Below are 20749 nucleotides of genomic sequence, written 5' to 3'. Positions count from 1 at the left end.
CAGCATATCTGTGAAACCAGGCCTTTATTCTGAAAAAGACCAGGAATTTATTCTTCAATCAATACGGTAGTTGCTAGCTAAGCTGTGGAACCCATATAATATACTTTATTTGCATGTATTTGTAAATGTGTGTGGTGTGTACATCAGTGCTTCTTTAAGTCAGCCTTGGCAATGGCCTGGAGAAGTTTGAATTTGCTTGGCAACTGTTTTAGAAACGGCTTGCCATTGCTTTCCTTCTAGGGCTCAGAGAGAGTGACTGGCACAAACTCACAGAACTGGCTTCCCGCCTAAGGCAAGACAAAAATTTTTTAGTCCAGTGCCCTTGACCATTGCAGTAAACTGGCTCTCCTTTTATCTTTAGCATATTTTTACTTTTTAATACAGAGATAAAGCAGCTTAATGGAAAATACTGCAAGGTTACATTTCCAGCCAGTCCTTCTGCTGTGTCAAAGATGCTATCTGATTTGATCTGATTTGATATTGATTTAGTTTATTTCAGAATCTCGTTACAGAAAAACAAATATATAACCATCTAAATAAATCGACCAAATAGACAACTGCCCTCAATTCTTATCTAGATCCATGTCTAGAAAATACATCTTTCATTCCAAATTGTACAATTTGCGTAAAGGGAAAACAAAACAGTCACAATTAAAAGCCTCAAACTATACAACCAGATTAAAATGGAAAAAAACCCAAACCCCGCTCTTATTTTACTGTTGGTGATCTGGCTTGTTAAGAGTGTTTTTTTTTCTTCAAGTCAAAGCTGAGTCAAAATGAGCAGGCCTCAAAATGAAATGGAACCTTTATTACGGTATTATCTATCTATCTATCTATCTATCTATCTATCTATCTATCTATCTATCTATCTATCTATCTATCTATCTATCTATCTACCTACCTACCTACCTACCTACCTACCTACCTACCTACCTACCTACCTATCTAACTATCAATCTATCTATCTATCTATCTATCTATCTATCTTGCAATTACTGCAGGTTCAAGTCCCACCAGGCCCAAGGTTGACTCAGCCTTCCATCTTTTATAAGGTAGGTAAAATGAGGACCCAGATTGTTGGGGGCAATAAGTTGACTTTGTATATAATATACAAATGGATGAAGACTATTGCTAACATAGCGTAAGCCGCCCTGAGTCTTCAGAGAAGGGCGGGATATAAATGCAAATAATCATCATCATCATCATCATCATCATCATCATCATCATCATCATCTATCTATCTACCTATCTACCTATCTATCTATCTTCTACAGTATCTATCTATCTATCTATCTATCTATCTATCTATCTATCTATCTATCTATCTATCTATCTATCTATCTAGTTTACAGCAGAAAATAAAAAGCCTGTTTCTCATTCCTCGACGCTTCTCTGTTTCTGAGTCCTGAGCAACATAATCCCTTGTAGTTTCTGAATAGAAGGCTCCTAATCCCAGGCCGGAAATAAGCAGCTCAAAGGATCAGAAAACCGTTTTATGATCAGCAAGAGGAAATTCTTATGAAAGACGGAGAACAGAGGTTGGGTTGTTAGCACGGGCAGATTTACCATCTTTTGAAGTATTCCAGAATCAAAACGGTGGGTGATGACCCCTCTCCGTTTAATAAAATACATCATATGATTTTTAGACTTTCTGCATGTCTGCATTTTTAATTTATTGCATTTATAAGCCACTGGGCCACCAAGACTATTGGGGCAGGTAAAAATCTGATTAAAGCAATGCATGTAGTTAAACATCTTGCCCGCAACATACAACAAAAGAAAAATATTTTTATGAATAATCAGAGGAAACAATCTAGAGAGCTCACTTTTGAGATGTACAGGAAGTCCTCGACTTAGGACCACAAGGAAACCCGACATTTCTGTTTTTAAGCGAGAACAGTTGTTTAGCGAGTTTTGCCCCCGTTTTACAACCTTTCTTGCCACAGTTGCTAAGTGAATCACTGCCGTCATTAAATTAGCAACACGGTTGTTATATGAATCTGGCTTCCCCATTGATTTCTCCGGTCGGAAGGTCGCAAAAGGGAATCACGTGACCCTGGGACGCTGCGACCGTTATAAATGCGAGCCAGTTGTCCAAATTTTGATCACTTGACCGCGAGGGATGCTTCAATTAGTAAGAAAAACGGTCACAAGTCCCCTTTTTTTCAGCACTGTTGTAACTTCAAATGGTCATTAAGCGAATGATCGTAAGTGGAGGATTACGGGTAAAACAATGTCACATTTTGTGTTGTGTTGATCAGTCCTCAAATGATAAATTTACGAAAGGAGACAGCGTTAAGCTTTGACATGGATTCTTATTTAGCTGATAAACCAGAACACACATTTATATGTCTGCATCGTTCGTGAATGGAAATATACAGATATATATATATATATATATATATTTTCCTGATGATAATTACCCCTCTGGCGTATTGTTAACACCTGAGCCTTCATTGAACAATTTAATGCAATTCAGAAGTTCCAGGTAGGCATATGCCACGCTGTATTAATGTCAGAAATAATTGCTTCGTCCCATTTTGTCGGGAAAAAATCTTGCTTCTTTGATTGCAACTGAACCAAAAGCACAGAGAGTCCTCGACTTATGACAGTTCATTTAGTAACCATTCAACGTTACAACATCACTGAAAAAAGGGACTGATTACTATTATTATTATTATTTATTGTTTTAAACATGTTATTAGGTTATAAGATAAGACACAAAATACAAAAGTCAATAGGAAAGCAGGTGGGGGAAAGGGGGGGAAGAGAAGCACGGAAAGATTTTTAAAAATTATTATTATTTTTTGTTGTTTTAAACATTTTATTAGGTTATCAGGTAAGATTAAAAAGTATAAAAGTCAATAGGAAGGCTGAAAAAAGTGAGTTTTTCACACTTACGACCACTGTAGCCTGTAGCATGGTCACGTGATCAAAATTCAGATGCTTGGCAACGGACTCGCATTTATGACGGTTGCCGTGTTCCAGGGGGCCCTTTTGCCACCTTCTGACGAGTTAAGTCAATGGGGAAACCAGTTTAACTTCACGACCGTGTCACTAATTTACCAACTGCAGCGATTCGCTTTTAACAACAGTGGCAAGAAAAGTCGCCAAAGTCACTTAACCAATGTTTCACTCTGCATCAGAAATGTTGGGCTGAATTGCGGTCGAAAGTCGAGGACTTCCTGTATTTAGTACTATTTTTTACAACGTGGGACTAAGTTGTTAGAAATAGCTGCAGTGGTGGGATTTAGCACCACTTCGAGAGAACCGGTTGTTAACTTTCTGAGCAGTTTGGCGAACTGGTTGTTGGAAGAAATCATTAGGGCAGAGAACCGGTTGTTAAATTACGTGAATCACACCACCGAATAGCTGTACAGGTAGTTTCAGCTTCCGACCTAAAGAATTAAAGATGAAATGGGAAAATGGGGCATTTTCCCTAAGGATGAGGAAATTCACAGCGAATGTGGCACTATTCAAGTAACTTCCCATCTTTTTTACAAGGCCCCCTGGACTGACTTACACACAGAATGACTCTGTCTCTGTGTGTAATATCTCTGCCATTAACATGGCCCGGAATTGGGCTGGAGCGATATAAATCTATATTTTATTCAAGCTTCTAAAATTTTTAAAATATTAATAATTTCTCCTTTCCTAGTTTCTGCATTTCTGACACAAGACGAGAAGAGGGAAATGCCAGCCAGAACAAAGGATTACCGGGGGGGGGGGGGGGGGGGGGAGAAAAGCTATCCAAAGAAAAGCTACTTTTGAGGAGCCACCACTAAGATGGCCTTGTACTCACCGCTCAAGTCTTCTTAACCTTCAGACAGGTGAGTCACCTAAGCCGCCCAGGTGCAGGCTGTGACTCAAGAGACACCTGCAATGGAACACAGAGATCTTCCCTTGAGGGATCCTTGGTGCTCTCTGAGCTTGGTTGCTTTTTTCCCCACAGATGTTTCATTACCCAACTAGGTAACATCATCAGGGCTTCCTCTGCCAACGTCCTCTGCAGCTGCTGCTGTTGTCAACAGAGTTGCTTTGCAGCCAGGATGGATGAACAGATCAGCACCCGAGCCCAGCTATACGGAGCACAATTGACCGAGGCTGTCATCCAGTCTTTCTCGAACCTTGAAGATGAGCGGACTTCAACTCCCAGAATTCTCTTCAGTCACAACTCTGGCTGTGGAATTCTGGGCTTGGAAGTCCACCCATCTGGAAAGGGCCAAGTTGGGAAACGGCTCTAAGCCAACATTTCTCAACCTTGGCAACCTGAAGATGGGTGGCCTTCAACTCCCAGAATTCCTCAGCCAACTTGCTTTTCAGATGGATGGACTTCAACTCCCAGAATTCCCCAACAAGCATGCTTCCAGATGGGTGGATTTCAACTCCCAGAATTCCTCAGCCAGCCTGCTTTCAGATGGATGGACTTCAACTCCTAGAATTCCCCAACAAGAATGCTTTCAGATGGGTAGATTTCAACTCCCAGGATTCCCCAGCCAGTGTAATTTAAGATGTCTGGACTTCAACTCCCAGAATTCCCCAGCCAGTGTAATTTAAGATGTCTGGACTTCAACTCCTAGAATTCCCCAAGCATGCTTCCAGATGGATGGACTTCAACTCCCAGAATTCCTCAGCCAGCCTGCTTTCAGATGTCAGGCCTTCAACTTCCAGAATTCCCCAGCCAGCCTGCTTTCAGATGGATGGACTTCCTCCCAGAATTCCCCAGCCAGTGTAATTTAAGATGTCTGGACTTCAACTCCCAGAATTCCCCAGCCAGTGTAACTTAAGATGTCTGGACTTCAACTCCCAGAATTCCCCAACAAGCATGCTTTCAGATGTCAGGCCTTCAACTCCCAGAATTCCCCAGCCAGCCTGCTTTCAGATGGATGGACTCCAACTCCCAGAATTCCCCAGCCAGTGTAATTTAAGATGTCTGGACTTCAACTCCTAGAATTCCCCAACAAGCATGCTTCCAGATGGATGGACTTCAACTCCCAGAATTCCTCAGCCAGCCTGCTTTCAGATGTCAGGCCTTCAACTCCCAGAATTCCCCAGCCAGCCTGCTTTCAGATGGATGGACTCCAACTCCCAGAATTCCCCAGCCAGCCTGCTTTCAGATGGATGGACTTCAACTCCCAGAATTCCCCAGCCAGCCTGCTTTCAGATGTCAGGCCTTCAGCTCCCAGAATTCCCCAGCCAACCTGCTTTCAGATGGATGGACTTCAACTCCCAGAATTCCCCAGCCAGCCTGCTTTCAGATGTCAGGCCTTCAACTCCCAGAATTCCCCAGCCAGCCTGCTTTCAGATGGATGGACTTCAACTCCCAGAATTCGTCAGCCAGCCTGCTTTTCAGATGTGTGGCTTTCAACTCCCAGAATTCCCCCCGCCCACCATGCTGACTGGAGGAGTTCTGGGAGTTGAAGTCCCCCTTCTTCAGATTGCCCAGGCTGAGAAAACCCTCCCCGCAAAGCCAGGCAAGTGGTGGGTGTGCATTCCCACGCCCTTCCCCGGGAAAGTCCTCCCCCCACCCACCCCGGGAGAGGATCCCCCCCCAGCCTGGAAAGGACCCCGCGGGAGAAGAGAGGCAGCCGAGGCAGCTCCGCACCCTGCGCTCGGCCGCTCCGGGCTCGGCTCTTCCCGCGACCCCCGCCAAGCATCTGGCTGGCCGGGCGACCTTGCCGGCTTGCAGGCGCGGCCAATGAACGGCGGAGGTGGAGCTTGGCGGATCCCGATCGCACCGGAGCGGGATCTTCTTCTTGCAAGCCGAGCCGGGTATCTTCCCCCCCCAACCACCACCACCACCATCCACCCCCGTTGCATCTCCCTCCCTCGCCGCCTCTGCGGGTCCTCCTCCTCCTCCTCCTCCTCCTCCGGACCGGGGAGGACGATGAGCCCGGCTTTGCCAAGGCTGGTCCCCGGGCGAGGTGAGCGCTGGAGCCGGGCGAGCGCCGCCAAGAGAGCGGCGGCTTTGCTGGCTGCGGCTTACGGCTTGAAAATCCTCTGGCCGGTGCTTTGCAAGCGGCTGCGGCGGGGGCGACGGAGCGGACGGGCATCGGAAGATGCCGCCGAGCGAGAAGAGGTGGAGAAAGAAGCGGCGGGATCTTTGGCCGGCTCCGGCCCGGTTGCAAGGAGCAAAACCTCGCCGGCAGCCAATGCGGAATTCCTCCGGCAGCTCTTGGCTCTGCGCAAGATCTTCTTCCCGCGGCTGGTCAGCCCGGAGAGCGGTTGGCTTTGCCTTCACTCGGTGGCTCTGGTCTCCCGGACTTTCCTCTCCATCTACGTCGCCGGCTTGGACGGCCAGATCGTCAAGAGCATCGTGGAGAGGCATCCGCGCAGCTTCGCTTGCAAGTTGCTCAAGTGGCTGCTGGTGGCCATCCCGGCCACCTTCGTCAACAGCGCCATCCGTTACCTGGAGGGCAAGCTGGCTCTGGCTTGCCGCACCCGCCTGGTGGATCGCGCCTACCTGACCTACTTCGACCACCAGACCTACTACCAGGTGACCAACATGGACGGCAGGCTGGCCAACCCCGACCAGTCGCTGACCGAGGACATCATGATGTTCTCCCAGTCGGTGGCTCACCTCTACTCCAACTTGACCAAGCCCATCCTGGACGTGGGGCTCACCTCCTACACCCTCATCCGGACGGCTCAAAAGAGGGGAGCCAGTCCCGTCGGCCCTACGCTGCTGGCCGGATTGGTGGTCTACACCACGGCCAAAGTGTTGAGAGCCTGCTCTCCCAAATTTGGAAAGCTGGTGGCGGAGGAAGCCCACCGGAAGGGCTACCTGCGCTACCTCCACTCCCGGATCATTGCCAACGGGGAAGAGATCGCCTTCTATCGAGGGCACAAGGTAAGCGGACGGAAGAAGGACCTAAGGTGGCTCGGTTGATGCTGCTGTAGTTCTTGGTAGGTTTTTTTCCCCCGCCAGGAACATCTGGAGCATCTGCTGGAATGGTGCACTGGCTTAGAGGTGGAGCTCTCGCCTCACAATCTGATAATAATAATAACAACAACAGAGTTGGAAGGAACTTTGGAGGCTTTCTAGTCTAACCCCCCTGCCAATATATTTTTTGAAGGAGAGGGGAATTGAGAGTGTGATTATGTGGTGACTAGAGATTATAATTTAAGATTTATTTTGGATTATGATAGTTAGTTTTGATACCCTGCATTTTGTTCTGGGAAGTCAGGGGGGGTAAGGGGGAGGGGAACTGGGGGGGGGATGAGGGTAGAGGATGGAGTGATGGTTAATGTACAGGGATTATTGAAGATGTATAAATATAATTAATGTAGGGTCGGGTCTGCCTAGCTACCATCTTAGAATGGTGGGGAGGGAGAAAGGAGGAAAGAAAAAAAAATTAGTCCAACCCCCTGCCCAGGCAGGAAACCCTACACCATTTCAGACAAATGGTTATCCAACATTTTCTTAAATTTTTCCAGTGTTGGAGCATTCACAACTTCTGCAGGCAAGTTGTTCCACTTATTAATTGTTCTAACTGTCAGGAAGTGATCAGGAGGCTGTGAATTCAATCCTAGATAGAGGCAGATATTTCTCTCTCTCTGGGCGCGATGAAAATATATCTGCTGGACAAAACTCCGCACTGGTGACATGAAAGGCATCCGGCCAGTAAACACTCAGCTCTATTCAGTTGCCTTGACTCCAACCTGCAAGGGGTTATGGGGTCATTAAACAAAGATGATGATCTGGAGCAGGGGTCTCCCTGCAAAACTGGCTGGGGAATTCTAGGAGTTGAAGTCCTCCAGGCTTAAAGTTGCCAAGGTTGGAGAGCCCTGATCTGGAACATCTGCTCAGGGCAAAAAAAAAAAAAAAACACCACCCACCCCACTGAATTAATGGGTTATCCAAGATCTAAAACAATGCTATCAAACTTGGCAACTTTCAAGATGGAGATTCTCAGTCATGGTTGACAAAAAAGGTGCTTTTTCAAGAGGCAACTGGACTTTCTGGTGACATTTCAAAGAAAAACCAAAAAGTCCAGTTGCCTCTTGAAAAAAAGCACCTTTGGGACTTTCAAGATGTATGGACTACCACACCCAGAATTCCCCAGCCAGGGTGTTTGAAGGCCACACAATTTAAAAGTTGCCAAGTTTTAGAAACATTGACCTAGAGGTTTGCCAAATTGGCTCTTTTCTCTTTGCTTGGTTAGCAATATTAATTGTGATTTTTTTTTTTAAAAATTCCTAGCAGAGCTCTCTGGAAGAGGACAGGAGAAGGCAGAGGTTAGAATTGGTTAGGTAAACTCACCCACCCCCAAATGTATTTCAATATTTTCTTTACAGAAATTAAATTTACTAGCAGGATTTCTGTTCTCTCAGCAGCTGTGTGGACTTTGAGTGAAGAATGTACTGTAATCTGTTATCTTCCTGTGGGTACCCTACTAATTATTCTTCCTCCAACCCATCTCTGTAATTTGCACATTAATCTTCTAATGTAGACAATTAGTTGATTACAGAGGCCCTTTAAATACTCTCCCAACCAATCAAGTCTGCTGAAATCCTGTATCTTTTCATTCCAGCATAAATGCTTTACTGAGCCGACTGCAGTGAGAATTTTCTTAATGCAATAATATTTATGTCATGTGATTTCAGGCAGGGAAATTCTATCATTTAGAAAGTTTAAAGTATTCATATGATATATTAGAAATATATGTATAAAAGATGCATTAGGATAAGAGAGAAAAAATGTATAAGTATTGATCACCGACGCAAAACTGTTGGAAAGAAGAAAGTGTTAATATTGCTTTTTTGTTTTTAATTTACAGATTTTTTAAAAAAAATCTGTTTAATAAAAATTATTTTAAAAAAAAAAGTTTAAAGTATTGAAAATAAGAGGAAAACAGTAACAATTCTATCAATACTGGACATCACTAATGCAAGCCTAACATTATTTAACCTTTATCCCAGAGGTTCCCAAACTTTTTAAAAGCCGCTGTGTAGCATATCTAAACCGTAGCTATGTGACAATACTTTCAGTCCGAAACGAAATACTTAGCATTAAGATCTCCACTGTATTATTAGGTAGCGTATATATATATATATATATATATATATATATATATATATATATATATATATATATAGTCATCTTCAGGCTTCAGCCTGTGCTTCTATCCTCCACAAACATAACATCAAGACAGCATTCTGCACAAACCAAAAAATATCCACCATCCAGCTCAAATCCCCTGCAGCACAGATTAGACACAGATTATATATATATGTGTGTGTGTGTGTGTGTGTGTGTGTGTGTGTGTGTGTGTGATTATATAACATGATGATGAAATAAAAGGTAGACGAAGCAAATTTAACGAAAGTAAAATACCTTATCCTCATTTGAAAGTATTCCTTCCAACCCTAAAAATAATGTGTTTATTTGCTATTATTCTTATAAAATGCTCATTAAGAGTAATGGATTTCAAGTCCCTTAGGATTGTAATATGTATTGATACTAGAATATTTGGATCAAGCGGCAACTGGACTTTCTGGTGACATTTCAAAGAAAAACCAGAAAGTCCAGTTGCCTCTTGAAAAAAGCACCTTGGGACTTTCAAGATGTATGGACTACCACACCCAGAATTCCCCAGCCAGGGTGTTTGAAGGCCACACAATTTAGAAAGTTTAAAGTATTCATATGATATATTAGAAATATATGTATAAAAGATGCATTAGGATAAGAGAGAAAAAATGTATAAGTATTGATCACCGACGCAAAACTGTTGGAAAGAAGGAAGTGTTAATATTGCTTTTTTGTTTTTAATTTACAGATTTTTTTAAAAAAATCTGTTTAATAAAAATTATTTTTTAAAAAAAGTTTAAAGTATTGAAAATAAGAGGAAAACAGTAACAATTCTATCAATACTGGACATCACTAATGCAAGCCTAACATTATTTAACCTTTATCCCAGAGGTTCCCAAACTTTTTAAAAGCCGCTGTGTAGCATATCTAAACCGTAGCTATGTGACAATACTTTCAGTCCGAAACGAAATACTTAGCATTAAGATCTCCACTGTATTATTAGGTAGCGTATATATATATATATATATATATATATATATATATATATATATATATATATATATATATATATATATATATATATATATTTTCTGAGGTTTTGCGGGTGTTTGTATGTAGGTCTTTGGTTATTCGGGTTTTCTCCCGTAAAATTGGAAGTGTCTTGGCGGCGTTTGACGAAGTCGCATTCGACATCTTCAGGCTAGGTGTTTACAGCTTGGTGCTTCTGGGAGCAATGTAAAGCTGTAAACACCTAGCCTGAAGATGACGAATGAGACTTCGTCGAAACGTCGCCAAGACACTTCCAATTTTACACGGGAGAAAACCCGAACAACCAAAGACCTATATACAAACACCCGTGAAAACCTCAGAAAACAAATATATATATATATATATATATGTGTGATTATATAACATGATGATGAAATAAAAGGTAGACGAAGCAAATTTAACGAAAGTAAAATACCTTATCCTACATTTGAAAGTATTCCTTCCAACCCTAAAAATAATGTGTTTATTTGCTATTATTCTTATAAAATGCTCATTAAGAGTAATGGATTTCAAGTCCCTTAGGATTGTAATATGTATTGATACTAGAATATTTGAATCAGATTGTCCCAAAGGTGCTTTTCAAGAGGCAACTGGACTTTCTGGTGCCATTTCAAAGAAAAACCAGAAATCCCAGTTCCCACTTGGAAAAAAAAAAGCACATTTCGGAAAACCATGATCTGGAGGACTGAGAATCTCCATAGACATCAGATATCAAGGTGTCTTGGATACCAATGGGAAAAAATCTATTGGCGCATACAAATCGCAGTGCTGGATTTTATAGCTGGTGTCGTGTCCCACCCCAAATGTATTTCAATATTTTCTTTACAGAAATTAAATTTACTAGCAGGATTTCTGTTCTCTCAGCAGCTGTGTGGACTTTGAGTGAAGAATGTACTGTAATCTGTTATCTTCCTGTGGGTACCCTACTAATTATTCTTCCTCCAACCCATCTCTGTAATTTGCACATTAATCTTCTAATGTAGACAATTAGTTGATTACAGAGGCCCTTTAAATACTCTCCCAACCAATCAAGTCTGCTGAAATCCTGTATCTTTTCATTCCAGCATAAATGCTTTACTGAGCCGACTGAAGTGAGAATTTTCTTAATGCAATAATATTTATGTCATGTGATTTCAGGCAGGGAAATTCTATCATTTAGAAAGTTTAAAGTATTCATATGATATATTAGAAATATATGTATAAAAGATGCATTAGGATAAGAGAGAAAAAATGTATAAGTATTGATCACCGACGCAAAACTGTTGGAAAGAAGGAAGTGTTAATATTGCTTTTTTGTTTTTAATTTACAGATTTTTTTAAAAAAATCTGTTTAATAAAAATTATTTTTTAAAAAAAGTTTAAAGTATTGAAAATAAGAGGAAAACAGTAACAATTCTATCAATACTGGACATCACTAATGCAAGCCTAACATTATTTAACCTTTATCCCATGATTGTAACATTAAAAAGCCGCTGTGTAGCATATCTAAACCGTAGCTATGTGACAATACTTTCAGTCCGAAACGAAATACTTAGCATTAAGATCTCCACTGTATTATTAGGTAACGTATATATATATATATATATATATATATATATACATATACATATATATATATATATATATATATAGGTCTGTGGTTGTTCGGGTTTTCTCCCGTGTAAAATTGGAAGTGTCTTGGCGACGTTTCGACGAAGTCTCATTCGTCATCTTCAGGCTTCAGCTTCGTGCTTCTATCCTCCACAAACATAACATCAAGACAGCATTCTGCACAAACCAAAAAATATCCACCATCCAGCTCAAATCCCCCTGCAGCACAGATTAGACACAGATTATATATATATGTTTTCTGAGGTTTTCGCGGGTGTTTGTATGTAGGTCTTTGGTTATTCGGGTTTTCTTCCACGTAAAATTGGAAGTGTCTTGGCGACGTTTCGACGAAGTCTCATTCGTCATCTTCAGGCTAGGTGTTTACAGCTTGGTGCTAGGTGTTTACAGCATTGCTCCCAGAAGCACGAAGCTGAAGCCTGAAGATGACGAATGAGACTTCGTCGAAACGTCGCCAAGACACTTCCAATTTTACACGGGAGAAAACCCGAACAACCAAAGACCTATATACAAACACCCGTGAAAACCTCAGAAAACAAATATATATATATATATATATATATATGTGTGTGTGTGTGTGTGTGTGTGTGTGTGATTATATAACATGATGATGAAATAAAAGGTAGACGAAGCAAATTTAACGAAAGTAAAATACCTTATCCTCATTTGAAAGTATTCCTTCCAACCCTAAAAATAATGTGTTTATTTGCTATTATTCTTATAAAATGCTCATTAAGAGTAATGGATTTCAAGTCCCTTAGGATTGTAATATGTATTGATACTAGAATATTTGGATCAGATATCAAGGTGTCTTGGATACCAATGGGAAAAAAAAATCTATTGGCGCATACAAATCGCAGTGCTGGATTTTATAGCTGGTGTCGTGTCCCACCCCCCACTCCGACGAATGAGTCAAGGAAGTCCGTGGCAAACTTGGCAACGAAGCCTCTGCAGTTTGCCAAGTCCCTTCGAGGTTTATCAGGGCAGCCAGGAGTCCAAGTTGTGACTTCAGCGATAGGGTCCGATATCAGCAAACTCGATAAGACTTTGCTTGACTCAAGGATGGAATGCCAAAAGCAGGTCCTTTATATAGGCTGTGGGGTGTGACTCCATGACCCAGCATTTATCCAGGCCTGCCCCACCCCTCCTTCTGCTGGCATCGCCTCTCAGATCTCCGGAAGTGAGGGTCCTCCTGCCCTGAATTGTCTTCAGCTGGATCTACTGTCACTAATTCCAGCACCTGGCTGGCTTCCTGCTCACATGCTGTAGGAGTGAAGTTTATCGGGCTTGTCTGTTCACTCCCGGCATCCTCTCCGGGCATGGGGCCAGGGCCGGGGGCTGGAGGCGTGACAGGCCGTTCATCTTCATTATCAGACTCGGAGTCTGATAACAGGCCCGGTTGGAGACGGGAGGGGCCCGGCTGAGGAGAGGAGGGAAGACGAGTCACAACAGCTGGCTTTGTGAGTGATGCACTTCTTGCATTGAGCTCCTCCCAAGAAGGGATGTCTTTTAAGTTAAGATCCACGCTTTTTAGTTGATTCAGTTGTTTGAAAATCGCCCATAAATAGTCACTATTCCACACCAAAGGACGAAATATCATCACACAAATACAGCAGTGGCCAAAATTGTGGAAAACTTTTGGGAAAAGTGTGTTTTCTAAAACTAGGTAATAATACCCCTTCTTTGAGTGGGGGGAGTAGTATCATAAAATTATATATCGATGGAAAGGTCATTTAATCAAGCATGTCATGCAATAACTTGTATGAAGGATTTGCTATTAGAATAGCAGTTACAGTTTAAAGAAGAAAAGTGAAACATGTAGAAAAAAGGAGACGTGCAAAAATGATCACTGTTTTTTTTTTGAATTTATATCCCGCTCTTCTCCGAAGACTCAGGGTGGCTTACACTATGTCAAGCAATAGTCTTCATCCATTTGTATATTATATACAAAGTCAACTTATTGCCCCCAACAATCTGGGTCCTCATTTTACCTACCTTATAAAGGATGGAAGGCTGAGTCAACCTTGGGCCTGGTGGGACTTGAACCTGCAGTAATTGCAAGCAGCTGCTGTTAATAACAGACTGTTATTCTATTCTATTCTATACACACACACACTGCATATATACATATGCATCATTAAGTGTTAAATTTGTACCCTATGACTATCATTAAGTGTTAAATTTGTACCCTATGACTATCATTAAGTGTTAAATTTGTACCCTATGACTATCATTAAGTGTTAAATTTGTACCCTATGACTATCATTAAGTGTTAAATTTGTACCCTATGACTATCATTAAGTGTTAAATTTGTACCCTATGACTATCATTAAGTGTTAAATTTGTACCCTATGACTATCATTAAGTGTTAAATTTGTACCCTATGACTATCATTAAGTGTTAAATTTGTACCCTATGACTATCATTAAGTGTTAAATTTGTACCCTATGACTATCATTAAGTGTTAAATTTGTACCCTATGACTATCATTAAGTGTTGTAAGTGTTGTAAGTGTTGTACCTTGATGAACGTATCTTTCTTTTATGTATACTGAGAGCCTATGCACCAAAGACAAATTCCTTGTGTGTCCAATCCCACTTAGCCAATAAAAAAAAATTCTATTCTATACACACACACACACACACACACACACGCACACACACACACACACACACACACACACACACACACACACACACACACACACACACACACACACACACTGCATATATATATATATATATATGTGTGATTATATAACATGATGATGAAATAAAAGGTAGACGAAGCAAATTTAACGAAAGTAAAATACCTTATCCTACATTTGAAAGTATTCCTTCCAACCCTAAAAATAATGTGTTTATTTGCTATTATTCTTATAAAATGCTCATTAAGAGTAATGGATTTCAAGTCCCTTAGGATTGTAATATGTATTGATACTAGAATATTTGAATCAGATTGTCCCAAAGGTGCGTTGTGTTTTTTTTCAAGCGGCAACTGGACTTTCTGATTTTTCCTTTGAAGACGCTTCGCTTCTCATCCAAGAAGCTTCTTCATCTCATAGAGCTGGGTGAGAAGCGAAACACGTCTTCAAAGAAAAACCAGAAAGTCCAGTTGCCACTTGGAAAAAAAAAAGCACATTTCGGAAAACCATGATCTGGAGGACTGAGAATCTCCATAGACATCAGATATCAAGGTGTCTTGGATACCAATGGGAAAAAAAATCTATTGGCGCATACAAGTCGCAGTGCTGGATTTTATAGCTGGTGTCGTGTCCCACCCCCCACTCCGACAAACGAGTCAAGGAAGTCCATGGCAAATTTGGCGACGAAGCCTCTGCAGTTTGCCAAGTCCCTTCGAGGTTTATCAGGGCAGGCAGGAGTCCAAGTTGTGACTTCAGCGATAGGGTCCGGTATCAGCAAACTCGATAAGACTTTGCTTGACTCAAGGTTGGAATGCCAAAAGCAGGTCCTTTATATAGGCTGTGGGGTGTGACTCCATGACCCAGCATTTATCCAGGCCTGCCCCACCCCTCCTTCTGCTGGCATCGCCTCTCAGATCTCCGGAAGTGAGGGTCCTCCTACCCTGAATTGTCTTCAGCTGGATCTACTGTCACTAATTCCAGCACCTGGCTGGCTTCCTGCTCACATGCTGTAGGAGTGAAGTTTATCGGGCTTGTCTGTTCACTCCCGGCATCCTCTCCGGGCATGGGGCCAGGGCTGGGGGCTGGAGGCGTGACAGGCCGTTCATCTTCATTATCAGACTCGGAGTCTGATAACAGGCCCGGTTGGAGACGGGAGGGGCCCGGCTGAGGAGAGGAGGGAGGACGAGTCACAACAGCTGGCTTTGTGAGTGATGCACTTCTTGCATTGAGCTCCTCCCAAGAAGGGATGTCTTTTAAGTTAAGATCCACGCTTTTTAGTTGATTCAGTTGTTTGGAAATCGCCCATAAATAGTCACTATTCCACACCAAAGGACGAAATATCATCACACAAATACAGCAGTGGCCAAAATTGTGGAAAACTTTTGGGAAAAGTGTGTTTTCTAAAACTAGGTAATAATACCCCTTCTTTGAGTGGGGGGAGTAGTATCATAAAATTATATATCGATGGAAAGGTCATTTAATCAAGCATGTCATGCAATAACTTGTATGAAGGATTTGCTATTAGAATAGCAGTTACAGTTTAAAGAAGAAAAGTGAAACATGTAGAAAAAAGGAGACGTACAAAAATGATCACCATAGAAAAAACGAGATATACAAAAATGATCACTGTTTTTTTTTTTTTTGAATTTATATCCCGCTCTTCTCCGAAGACTCAGGGTGGCTTACACTATGTCAAGCAATAGTCTTCATCCATTTGTATATTATATACAAAGTCAACTTATTGCCCCCAACAATCTGGGTCCTCATTTTACCTACCTTATAAAGGATGGAAGGCTGAGTCAACCTTGGGCCTGGTGGGACTTGAACCTGCAGTAATTGCAAGCAGCTGCTGTTAATAACAGACTGTTATTCTATTCTACTCTATTCTATTCTATTCTATTCTACTCTATTCTTCTCTACTGTACTCTATTCTATTCTATACACACACACACACACACACTGCATATATACATATGCATCATTAAGTGTTAAATTTGTACCCTATGACTATCATTAAGTGTTGTAAGTGTTGTACCTTGATGAACGTATCTTTTCTTTTATGTATACTGAGAGCCTATGCACCAAAGACAAATTCCTTGTGTGTCCAATCCCACTTAGCCAATAAAAAAAAATTCTATTCTATTCTATTCTATTCTATTCTATTCTATTCTATTCTATTCTATTCTATTCTATTTATTTTTGTTTAAATTTACAGGTGGAAATGAACCAACTTCAGAAAAGTTACAAAGCTCTGGAAGAGCAGATGAACATCATATTGTCCAAGCGCTTATGGTACATCATGCTTGAGCAGTTCCTGATGAAATACGTCTGGAGTAGCAGCGGGTTGATTATGGTAGCGGTTCCCATCATCACGGCAACAGCCTTTGCGGATGGCGGTAAAAATGCTTGGATTTGAATTTTGGTGAAACCGGGAAGAAAAGGCATAGAGAAAAGGCCATAACAGGTAGTCCTTGACTTACGACCACAATGGAGCCCAAAATTTCCCTTGTTGAGTGAGACACACATCCTGAGTGAGTGTCTCCCCATTTTACGAACTTTCTTTGCCTCGGTTGCTAAGTGAATCGCTGCAGCTGATAAGTCAGTAACCTGGTCGCTCAGTGAATCTGGCCCCTCCCGCTGTTGACTTTGCTCTTCCGAAGGTCGCAAAAAGGGGATCACGTGATCTTGGGAACAACGGTCGTAAGTGTGAACCAGTTGCCAAGCGTCCAAAGTTTGATCACATGACCACGGGGACGTTGCAAGTGTAAAAAAATGGTCATAAATCACATTTTTCAGTGCTGTTGAATGAAACTTTGAATGGCCACTAAATGAACAGCTGTAAGTCGAGGACTACCTGTAGTTACTATGCCCACAAATTTTATACTACTACTGTGTAAATAAATTGAGTTTTAAACCAGTGATGATGATTATCTGATATCTTGGTAAGAGTAAATATTGTTTGTTGTAAGATTAATTCATGTCCCTCGCCTAACTTCCCTGTTGTACGTGAACAAGACCAGGAAGTAAAAAAAAAAAAAATCTGAGAAATAAAAATATGGCAAATCACACTGACATCAGAAGAGCCTTGCCATTTCTAACCTAATATTTCTTTTTTAAAAAAAAAAAATCCCAATTTTTGTGGGGGGTTTTTTTGGATTAGGATGTTACGCATTGTGTATCCCATTCAATTACATCTGATTGTGGGTAGCTGTTTTTCACTAAACTGGACAGGTGGTATAATCCATTGTGAAAATAAGAGGCGGGACGTTCATTCAATTCATAGATAATAACTATGATAATAACCATGGTGACGCACTGGTTAAAATGCAGTACAGTATTGCAGGCAACACACCGCCTGCAGTTCGATTCTGACCAGCTCAAGGTCGACTCAGCCTTCCGTCCTTCCGAGGTCAGTAAAATGAGGACTCAGATTGATGGGGGGACAAAAGGCTGACTTTGTAAACTGCTTAGAGAGAGTTGTAAAAGCACTGTGAAGCGGTATATAAGTCTAAGGGCTATTGCTATATAAACTGCCTTTAACACCAGGCCTCACTTACCCCTACTGCCAAAATCAAGATCTCCCCTAAATGCACAAACCCAGATGCAACCAGATAGTACATTCAGATGTTCCCTGAAGCGTGCATTTCATGGCTTTCTATTTTCGCCTGCACCTCATGGAGAAATGACCCAAACATTCCCCTGCTGTCAGCATCAAGGAAGCCAAAACGCAACCCTAGGTCCAGAAAATTATTCTGAAGGATTGTGCCATGAATTTTCCCCAGGATAAAAAACTGGGGAGCCCACCTAACTGTCAGAAGCCCCCTAAACATGAAAAGCCACCTTGAATCGAACCATCATCATCATTACCATTTTTTTAATGACCCCATAATCCCTTGCGGGGTGGAGTCTGGGCAACTGAATGGATCTAGCAGTGTTCACTGGCTGGATGCCCTTCCTGTCGCCAACGTGGAGTTTTGTTCAACAGATATATTCTTAGCATGCCCAGAGAGAGAGAAATATCTGCCTCTACCCAAGATCGAACTCACAGCCTCTTGATTGTGAGGCGACAGCTCCACCTTTAGGCCACCGCACCACTCCTCACCTTGCATCGAACCATAATAGTCATTTTTCAACCAGACTTCGTAGGAATGTAATGTTAGTTGTAGGTACAGATCTCCACATAAAATTTAAGGTTAATTAACCTGTTTGAATCTTAATTCTAGGCTCATCCTCTTATTCATGTCAATATTTTCTGTCCTCAAAATACTAGAAATGTCTTAGAATTATAACAGAAATCCCAAAGAGCCACAGTCTACTGCCAGCCATGTTTTTTCTTCTATTGTATTAGAATATTTCCAAGAAGACACTGAAAATATTGCTTCCGAAGGAAGACAAAATATACGTGTTTCCAGGATAATGTTGCAGGATCCAATTGCTTCCATTGACTGTTTCTCTCTTCGATAGATTTGGACAATGGCCAGAAACAAGCCATGGTCAGCGAGCGAACGGAAACCTTCACTACCTCACGAAATTTATTAGTTTCTGGAGCAGATGCCATTGAACGGATTATGTCTTCCTACAAAGAGGTACTCCATTATCTTAGCCTTGATTAACAGAATTATATTGTAAACATCATAAGACACTCCTATAAATATAAAGTTTGTATGCTGGGCAACTGTTTTAAGTTGCATGTGAAAATGAAAAGCGAACAAAATTTAAATTGCACTGTCAATCGTTTTCTTTTAACGACCCCATAATCCCTTGCAAGGTGGAGTTTGTTTACTGGCCAGATGCCCTTCTTGTTGCCAATGCGGAGTTTTGTTCAGCAGATATATTCTCAGTGTGCCCAGAGAGAGAAATATCTGTCTCTACCTAGGATTGAACTCACAACCTCCTGATTGTGAGGCAAGAGCTCTACCTCTAGGCCGTCGCACCGCTTCTAAATCATGCTGTCAATGCTTGGATGCATTCTAGAGTTAAATTCGGGGGAAATAAACATCTTTTTAGGATCCTCTGTTGTGACTAGTTTGGGTACTATGGCTCCTGTATAGCTATAAAGCAAGGATAAATAATTTGAAGCTGACAGAAATCAGGGAGTCCCAAGAACAGGCAGTCCTCGACTTAAGACCACAATTGAGCCCAGCATTTCTGTTGCTAAGCAAAGCAATTATTAAGTCCCATTTTATGACCCTTAACCCCATGGTCACGTGATCAAAATTTGGGCGCTTGGCAACTGGCGTGTATTTATGATGGTTGCAGTGTCCCAGGGTCATGTGATCAGCTGTTGCGACCCAGGAAACAAAGTCAACGAGGAAGCTAATCTCACTTAACAACCGTGTTACTAACTTAACAACTGCGGCGGTTCACTTAACAACCGTGTGGCAGGAAAGATTTTTTTAAAAACAGGACATAACTCCCAACCAACATTTCATTTAGCAATGGAAATCTTGGGCTCTTTGGGGGTTCTAAGTCGAGGACTGCCTCGATTTCAAAGGATTTGAAAGTCCACCAAAAAGTTGTAGATTGTAAGAATAGAATAGAATAGAATTTTTTATTGGCCAAGTGTGATTGGACACACAAGGAATTTGTCTTTGGTGCATATGCTCTCAATGTATATAAAAGAAAAGATATGTTCATCAAGGTACAACATTTACAACACAAATGATGGTCAATATATCAATATAATTCATAAGGATTGTCAGCAACAAAGTTACAGTCATACAGTCATAAGTGGAAAGAGATTGGTGATGGGAACGATGAGAAGATTAATAGTAGTGCAGATTTAGTAAATAGTTTGACAGTGTTGAGGGAATTATTTGTTTAGCAGAGTGATGGCCTTCGGGAAAAAACTGTCCTTGTGTCTAGTTGTTCTGGTGTGCAGTGCTCTTATAGCGTCGTTTTGAGGGTAGGAGTCGAAACAGTTTATGTCCAGGATGTGAGGGATCTGTAAATCTTTTCACGGCCCTCTTCTTGATTCGTGCAGTATACAGGTCCTCAATGGAAGGCAGGTTGGTAGCAATTATTTTTTCTGCAGTTCTAATGATCCTCTGAAGTCTGTGTCTTTCTTGTTGGGTTGCAGAATCGAACCAGAACCAAAGAATTGAAAAAGTTTTTTTTTTAAAAAAAAAAGGCTCCTTAAACTTTCAAAGCTGATCACCAGACATTGGCTGACCTCGCTTCCTCTTTCTAAGGTCAGCTTGCCAAAGTGGGAACGCTTATTCTTCATTTGAGATGATCTATGGGAGACTCAGAAATTGTGCTATTTCCTGCAGAAACCCAGGCCTGGGCACTTAAGCTAGATAACAAGGTTCACTAGTCACTTATGGTACCCTTAATTCAATTGAAGCAGGGTGCCGCGGCATCGGGATTAAGTGAAGATGGTCCAGTCCAATTGTTCCGGTGGCCAATCTCCAGGT

The 20749-nt window shown here is 41.6% G+C and overlaps 1 protein-coding gene across 1 annotated transcript in view; it reads left to right on the top strand.

Annotated features, from left to right (window-relative positions):
* The first annotated feature begins 5887 nt into the window (after positions 1-5887).
* ABCD2 (ATP binding cassette subfamily D member 2) overlaps positions 5888-20749 on the top strand; it is a 35939-nt gene continuing 21077 nt past the window's right edge. Inside the window, exons 1-3 of the mRNA XM_058190482.1 lie at positions 5888-6850; positions 16549-16729; positions 18798-18919. Of these exons, the coding sequence (XP_058046465.1) occupies positions 5888-6850; positions 16549-16729; positions 18798-18919 (1266 nt within the window). The remainder of the gene's footprint in view (positions 6851-16548; positions 16730-18797; positions 18920-20749) is intronic.

This window comes from Ahaetulla prasina, chromosome 7, assembly GCF_028640845.1.
Source record: "Ahaetulla prasina isolate Xishuangbanna chromosome 7, ASM2864084v1, whole genome shotgun sequence".
Lineage (NCBI taxonomy): Eukaryota > Metazoa > Chordata > Lepidosauria > Squamata > Colubridae > Ahaetulla > Ahaetulla prasina.
Note: the sequence above shows the minus strand (reverse complement) of the source record. Positions and strands in the feature narration are given on the sequence as shown.